The 8,360-nt window shown below is 47.7% G+C and overlaps 1 protein-coding gene across 1 annotated transcript; it reads right to left on the reverse strand.

The window, feature by feature from the left end:
• Window positions 1-429: 429 nt before the first annotated feature.
• Window positions 430-4,239, reverse strand: LOC135072759 (protein borderless; the record flags this gene model as incomplete). The annotated part of the gene is made up of 7 exons (XM_063966796.1): window positions 430-533; window positions 777-983; window positions 1,230-1,458; window positions 1,535-1,753; window positions 2,128-2,318; window positions 3,452-3,733; window positions 4,080-4,239. Coding segments are annotated over 7 exons (1,392 nt in total), but the record flags the coding sequence as incomplete, so codon positions are not given.
• Between the last annotated feature and the right edge of the window lie 4,121 nt (window positions 4,240-8,360).

Genomic DNA, 8,360 nt, shown 5'->3' on the forward strand with positions numbered 1-8,360 from the left:
CGGCGGCGGCGGCGGCGGCGGCCGTGCGCAGGCGCGCGTAGGCCGGCACCTGCAGCGCCGCGCCGCCCGCGCCGCCCTGCGCGCACTCCACGCGCGCCCAGTACGACGCGCCCTCCTCGATCTCGCTCACTGGAAGAACACCCGGCGATCAATCGATCGACGCTCCGAAGCGCTCCGTACGAAAATGCGAAAAAATATCAAGCGGCTCGATGCGAACGATCCGAGAGTCGACGAGCTCGCGACAAAAGTCGCGGTGACGTCATACACGATACGGCGAGACGAGTCGTACCCACCGAGCATGTAATCGTGATGCGTGTGCGCCGTGGCCAGCAGGCGCTCGCCGGGCGCCGGGCCCGCGTACCAGCGCAGCGTGCAGCGCTCGGCCGCGCCCGCGCCGCGCCAGCGCACCAGCGCGCCCTCGTCCAGCAGGCGCGCCCACACCTGCAGCTCGCCCGCCGCCGCCGCCCCCGCCGCCGCCGTCGCCTCCGTGGCCGCCGCGAACGCCGTCGCGCCCGTCTCCGCCGTCTCGGGGTCTGGAACGCGTTCAAATTACGTACGCACACGATGAGTTAAACGAGGCGAACGTCTGTTAAAAGGAAAAAATAATATTACCAATTTACCAGTAGGCCTAAGATGCGCGCCGCGATATAAGCGGTTATCACGTCATTTTATCGATTTTGCCCATACATTTTGACGTCGATAAAAGTTATCACGGTGCGCATCTTAGGCCTAATGATCTACTCTTTCGTCAAAAATACTGTGTTTTAAAAACTCACCCAAAGTTCGCACGAAGATAGGTTTGCTGAAGAGTCCATCGCCGATGTGGTCCTGCGAGAGCACGCGCACCTCGTAGTCGGCGCCGGGCCGCAGCCCCACCAGCGTGGCGTCCGTCACGCCGCGCGACAGGATGCGCATGGTGCGCCACTCGCTCACCGCGCGCTCGCGGTACCACACCGTGTAGTCCACCTCCAGGCCGTTGTGACCTGGAATCGTTTTCGCTTTACTGGCGCAACTCTATAAATTGATTCCTGAACCGACGACCGCTTATTTATTTCTTAATTAAAACTCGATACAGTAGGAAATACACAACGAGGAAGCTCTTGGCCTGTATCTCACCTGATGGTAAGTGACAATCAGGCCGAAGGTGGAAGTGAGCTTCACCCTTAATCGCAAAGTTAACCTAACTAAATAGGTACGAGTACTTATGTATATCGGCAAGCAACACTCACCTGGCACCCAACAAAGGTGCACCGAGTCGAGCGCGGGCGCCGCGGTGAGGTTGTAGGGCGCCCGCGGCGGCACGTTCTCGACGAGGATCTCGGCCTCCACGGCCACGGCGGCGGCGTCGTTGCGCGCGGAGCACACGTACACGCCGCGGTCTTCCTCCGCGATGTCCGATATCGTCAGGTTACCGTCCGTGATCGAATAACGGCCCACGGGCAACTCGCTTCCGTCTTTCTGAAAAAAACGGAGACTCGAAATGTGACGTCATATTATAATTTTATCAATTATTTGGCAGCGAAGAATCTCTCACCCTGGTCCAGCGGAGCGTGGCGGGGAGGTCGTGCGGGCGCGCCTCGAGCGCGCAGGGCAGCGTGAGCGCGTCGCCGAGGCGCGCCACGTACAGCGGGCGCGGGCGCGCGGCCAGCGCGGGCGGGCGCTGCACGCGCACGCGCACGCCCGGCGACGCGCCCTCCGAGCCCAGCGCGTTGTACGGCGTGCACGAGTACTCGCCCTCGTGCGACTCGTCCACCTGCCCGGGTCGAAGGTGCCATTAGACGCTTTAAAGGTATTATGATAAGAGCTAGGTTCGCTACGTATGTAAAGGTTCGGCCAAACCGACGCGTGCAGCCAGCGTGCGCGATGACGATGACGATGGCGATCAGATGTCGAGTACCTATGAATTTGAGTTCACATCAACGCGTCCTGTCATCGGTTGCGGCGATCTATGGACGCGTTAGTTCGGTCGAAGCTTAATAAAATGTAAAAACCTAACTGAAAGAAAAATTTGATCTCTTGAAAGTTTCGAGCGAACGATACATAAGTAATAACACTAGGGAGGCTATCTATCAAGGAGGCGGATGCCGTGAGGCCGACCACCACTTCTGATACTTCGCAACGAGTCACCTGGTTGAAGAGCAAGCTGCCGTTGCGGCTGTAGAACACGCCGGGCACGTTGTAGGGGTCGAAGAGGAAGCCGTCCTTCTCCCAGCGCAGGTTGGTGAGCGGCGGGTTGGCGCTGAAGTGGCAGTCCAGGCTGGCCGGCTTGCCGTACGGGAGGTACTGCTCCTTCGGCGAGTACACCACCTTCGCTTTGTCTGTGAACACGGTGATCATTCAAATTTTACTTTCCATAATACTTATGTGAGTTTTAGTTTTTATTTTATTCAAGCAGCAGTAGCGGCGTAAGGGGGGGCAGTGGGGGCGATCCGCCCCGGGTGCCAAGCATCAGGGGGTGATAACAGTCGCGCAAATAAGTACTTAACTACTGGCGCATCTACATGACAAAGACGGTCATGAAATGTCATGATACTGGCGATTGGTCATTCGTACTAACATCTTTCATCTTTAAGTCTTGGGGGGCACCAGACCATTCTGGGGTGCCTTAGCCTTGGACTTATGACAGGGGTTGGGGGGGGGGGGGGGGATCGCCCCGGATGCCAAGGTGCCTCACCACACACGGATAGGATCTCGATGGAGACACTGAAGCATTTTTTTTTTCAAATAAAGATTAGCTAGTAGGTATGTACAGGGCCACCCTAGCCGCCTCGCTCACTACGCGACTTTTTCTTGTGGGGATGATATCTCAAGTCAAAAGTTTACAGCATCAATCCTCAAACAATTCAGGTTCTGTAAGAAAACATCCGCCATGAAGGGAAATCACCAGCGCACTTTGCTCTCGCGTAGTTGCGAATTTAAGGGTCCGGCTGTAAGAGTGCTTGGAGTAAAACGGGCGTCATTTAGACGACATCCACATTGTAAACTGCAGTTTGCATTAATAATTAAAAAAATAGTTGTATTTTTATTCATTTTGAGTTTGAAAAATTCCCACTGGTTGGACATGGACACCCTTTACTTACCTTTGATGAACTTATCTACTTTTCACCACCTTAGACCAGACCAGACCACCTTTTTTCTACCTTAGACCAGATTTCTGAATTTAGATTTTTAACCAAACGTGCTCAACTTGCTATAGCTTGTGCTATTGCTACTAAGTTTAAATGAGTGGTATGAGCAAAAATATTTTAGCTGATTTTTTAAATTCGCCAGAGACGAGACGGCATCATTGCGAAGTTCTATTTCACTTCTTCTAGTAACAGGTACCTACCTAAGTACCTTCTGTATAAAATGGTATCGGAGTTTACTTAATTTTCTGGGTAGGTAAGTGATTCGACGGTGAAGAGGTCATTCGCCTGACCTGACTGACGTGCTGACGGCAAGACTGACTCACACTGCACGTCGAGGTAGGCGCTGGCGACCTGCTGCTGGCCGGCGGCGTCGCGCACGCGGCACTCGTAGCGGCCGGGGTCGGCGCTGGCGGCGGCGCGCAGCACCAGGCTGCCGTTGGGCGCCAGCTGCGCGCGCGCCGCCAGCTCGGGCAGGCGCTCCACGGGCGCGCCGTCGCGGAACCACGCCACCTCCCACGCGCGGCTCTTGGGCAGGCACTCCAGCTCCGCGCGCGCGCCCTCCAGCACCGTCACGTTCATCGGCGGCGTCACGATCAGGTTCCCGCCTGCGACGCGAGGGGTGCGCATTCATTCTGTGATGATTCGATTACTTTGCACCGAATATTATTATTAAATAAGTATCACAAATAATTAGATTTTTTGTATATAGCTAGTGCACTTTACAGGTGCTTTAATACTAGTAAGAAGCCACGTACACGACTAAAGTGAGTTTTGCTAGCGGTGTTACATTCTTCTTGTGTTAACTGAGGTAAGTAGGCCTTACGAAAATGCATACTTACATGACAGATGAAAATGCAGTAATAACAAAAGAATAAAAGTAGCAGATAAGAAAGAACGGTGACAGTACATAAGTGTGCAGGGGGTACGAGAGAGAGAGCGAGCGCGTCAGACCGTCGACGTCGAGGCGGTAGAAGGTGCCGTTGTTGCGCTCGGGCGGCGTGCGGTTGGGGAAGGCGACGCGGCAGCGGTACAGGCCGGCGTCGGTCTCGCGCACGGCGCTGACGTTGATGGAGCCGCGGCCCAGCCCCAGCCGGCCGTCCGCCACGCGCCGCACGCGCCCGCCCCAGCGGTCCGCCACGCGCGCCGCGCCTTCGCCGCTGTACCACGAGAAGATCGTCTCGCCCTAGAACACCGCAACAACCGTCATTCTAAGCATTACGATAACAAAATACCCACACTCACGTACCAGGCATAAGTAGGCAGACGTCACATATACATAACTACGTACATACGACATAAGATTGATTGCGTTAAGAATGAACTTTTCTTTCAATGAGGTAGAAGTGTCGTTAACGTAATGAAGAATGTTCACTAATTTTGTTTTTTAGCTTTCTGTATTCTCTGTTAAAAATAAAAAATACACGTGAAAGAATTATTTTGATACGTCAATTAGTTTCCAAGATATTGAATTTTAAAAGTGCGGGCGGCGGCCGGCCCGCCATTTTATGCGCGTGACGTCATATTACAGTGACTGGCTCATATTTGTATGGGTGGAATCTTGCAAGCTGAATTAAGACCCACTTCCAGGCAACCGATTAAGCTGAAATTTCGCAAACACATGTGATTTGGATGACCATGCAATATTATGATGACATGGAGCTGATCTGATGATGGAGCTGGAAGGTGGCCATAGGAACTCTATAATAAAACGACTTAAATCCATCAAGTTTGGGTTCGTTCGTTTTGTATTGACGAGTACTTTAATTCTATACAGGGTGTTGATTTCAATCCTCGCCATATTTATTTAGGTGATCTATTATGACTTATATAAACGCATTATCCACCAAAAAAAAAATTACAAACTAAAGTAGAATTTTTAGCGAATATTTTCCGTGCGACATCAACTGTACTGTGGCTCGTAATACTGCAATACGTTTCAACTGCGGCACCCATCGAGCTACGCGGATCGCTCGCTTATCATGTCTGATAGTCTACTGAAGGAAGCCACGTAAAATAGGTAGTGTAAATAGGTACTTTTGTTTGACTAACTAAAGTTAAAGTTCGTTTTAAATTAGTTTGCTGTTTCCTATGTGTGTGTGTGTGTGTGTGTATTGGAGCGTACCTACGCGCTTTCCGCCACTACCTACCGCAATCGCGGGAGTATTTTGTACACAAAATTACCAGAGTATTTACTCCCTACATTAAAAAAAACACATTCCTTTAAGTTTAGAACTAGGTACCTACTCACCGATGCGACTTCAGATGCGTTTCCACGTGCCCTCCCGTAACAGTAAACCATGTTTACGTACTCACGAGCACTGTACGTATGGTTTGGCATCTTCCTAACACTCACTCACTATTATTACACTCACTATCACACTTTCACACACTAAATACTCAAAACCGCACGAGAAAACAATAAAAAATCAAATTAGAAAAGTGCATTCGATGAAATACGTCCATCGAATGTCGTCGTGAATCGGTAGTTATCGTTATTCTTCATTTTCAACTACTTTACGTAATTTTTAACATCAGAAAAGTTTAATTTCGTCAGTTTAGTACAGGAAGTCTATCAACGAATGAGAATGTAAAAGCGGCGGGAAAAATACTTTGTTTAATCTTTGTGAACTAAAGATTCGTCCTATCATTAATGCTCTTAAAGCAAGCTTTCAAAACACTCAAATGCAAATGATTTGTAGATCTTTAATTACTAATCGTTATTATTAAAACGATAAGAATATCAATAAATTTTGGTAGTTATTTCGTGTAATGAAATTACATTCATTTAAAATAATCCCGAACATGATGATGAATTATTTTATGTAAGTTATGAAGAATGGAAGTCTAACCTGAACCTAACTAACATTCGTTCAGGGTATTTAAATTAAACGCCGATAGAAATGAAATTACGTTAGTAGGAAGTAATAAGTACTAGAAAACAGTTATCAAGCAGAGAGGAAGAGAAAAGTTGAAGTTACAAGGCAAGAAATAAGAAAATAGCGATTGAGTACTAGGTATTCTAAATACGAGCTAGATTTCGCGGAGCGTGCGCGCGGCCTCTCTGCGTGGATAGCAAAATCGGACTGATGAACAGAGAAAATCGATGATCCACGATTGAGCGCCGGCCGCCCGATGACGCCCGAAACACGAAGATGGGGAAGTACCTATTCCGTGCGAGCCCGATGTCCGTGCCGCGCGCAAGGCGGTTGGTATTATTGTATTCAATTACAAGTCACCGCTCCAAATTAAAGATATGAAATTTTCTTTTAAGATATGAAATTTTGTTTAGGTACTGAAATCAATCGAGTTTAAAAACAAAATCTTGTCTTATCTCCTATCGAAAGTGAAGGAACAAGAGTTTGCCAGTGTGTTATTTCTAGGTGTTCAGTTTGCGGTATTAAGTAAGTTAAGTTTTATTTTAATAATTACTATCGTAAAGACGTAAAAGTTATTAAGGTAGAGAGCTGGAAATGTAAGGAATAACGAACCTGTATGAAAGAGCATTATTGTCATCTGTTTACAGTACTTTTGAATGATAAGTAGGTAGGTACAAGCTTTTATCACACACATAAAAGCATGGTTTAATTAAAAAACAATAATAATGTAGGTTCTGTAAAAAAAAATTATTTTGCGGAAGGAAGCAAATTCGTGTAAAAGGTTTTTTTATTAATTAAAGAGTACTTAATTAATTAGTTTTTAGAACAACAAATAAACTCGTAACATGATAAGGTGTAAGTAACTAATTTACTCATTACATTTTTAGGGTAGATTTGGATTAAGCTCTGTCCAGTCGTCTTTGAACTCACAGCTGATTGTGGCTGATAGTTGACTGACTCATGGGCGAGCGCGGGTAGTGGGGCGCGGGACGGGGGGCGCAGCGCTTGCTCGGGTCACCGGGTGAGCGCCGCGCGCCGTTTGCGTTGGGGGACTATTCTGCACTGTAGTGGTCGATTATGGAAATCGTAGATATTTAAAAAATAATAATAAAAAATTTGGAAGTCAGTTTTTTTGCTGATTCGTGATCAGAATAAGCTACTTAATCTACTCCCTAAATATGGCGGGTATTGAAATCAACACCCTGTATAGTAATCAGGGTCTAATGATGGAGCTGGAAGGTAATTCGCAATAAAACGACACAATCGCATCAAGTTTGGGTTTGGTTCAATTTTAATTTCTGTGATGGGTCTGGGTGTTAATATGTATAATAAGTTTGTATTTACAAAAAAAAATGTATTTAAGTATGTTTATATCCGTTTTCTAGTGAGCGGATACTGTGAATGTACGTCACGCGGGGTCACGTGACCGTCGGCGGCACTCAATATTTAAGCGAACTTTGAATGCCTATAAAATCATAACTACTGGGTATTTTTGAATGAAATAAAAACTAATGTATTTGTAAATGTAAAAGCCTAACTGTAACATAGGTTTCAAGTGATTTTGCATACCTAGTAACATTCTCAATTGTACCAAATAAACGGCCGTTTGTCCCGAGCTAAAGCATAAAGCTGTGGTATTTAGATCCATCAGGCGGGTGCTCGCGCAGGCGTTGCATCAGCGCTGCGCAGGCGTCCGCCCGCAGCGCGCAGCCGCGGCCGCCGCTCGCTGAGTCTCGTTTATTGGCAGGAAGACGACACTTGCTCGCGGTGCCATATTCTAATTACTTGAGAATGAGACAAACAGCACGAGGCGCGGGCGGCCCACTTTATAAATTAAATCGGGTGTTTCTGACACATAAAAATCTAATTAAAACGACTATACCTAGTTAAGGCCGTTTCGAGTTTCTCCCAGGAGAAATTTAAATAGCTCCTCGTGCATTAACTACAGACTACTACCTTGTTAGCCTAGTTGTACCTTGTGTGTTCCTTTTCTTTCTGTTCTTATCTTTGGTGTGCAATAAAGTGTATTTATTATTATTATTATTATTACTACCAAATTAAGGATGATTAGGTACATGTGCGATGTAAGTTGTTATAAGATAAAATAAGACGTCACCGTCATCCTTATTATTACTTCCGACAGCAGATAAGCGAGCCGTTGGAGGAGCAGCAGACCACTACCCCATGCATATCCAGGCCGAGGCCGTGGGAGGCGCAGAAGCAGGCCGACTCCGCGCATTAGCAGTCCTCGACGTCGAGACGGAGTCGAGTGGTGCGCGACGCTCCCACGCACACGCGACCATCATATTGAAAGATTCCACTTCATTGAGTAAATTGCCTGGCAGAAACTATCTCA

Source organism: Ostrinia nubilalis, chromosome 6 (genome assembly GCF_963855985.1).
Source record: "Ostrinia nubilalis chromosome 6, ilOstNubi1.1, whole genome shotgun sequence".
NCBI classification, from domain to species: Eukaryota; Metazoa; Arthropoda; class Insecta; order Lepidoptera; family Crambidae; genus Ostrinia; species Ostrinia nubilalis.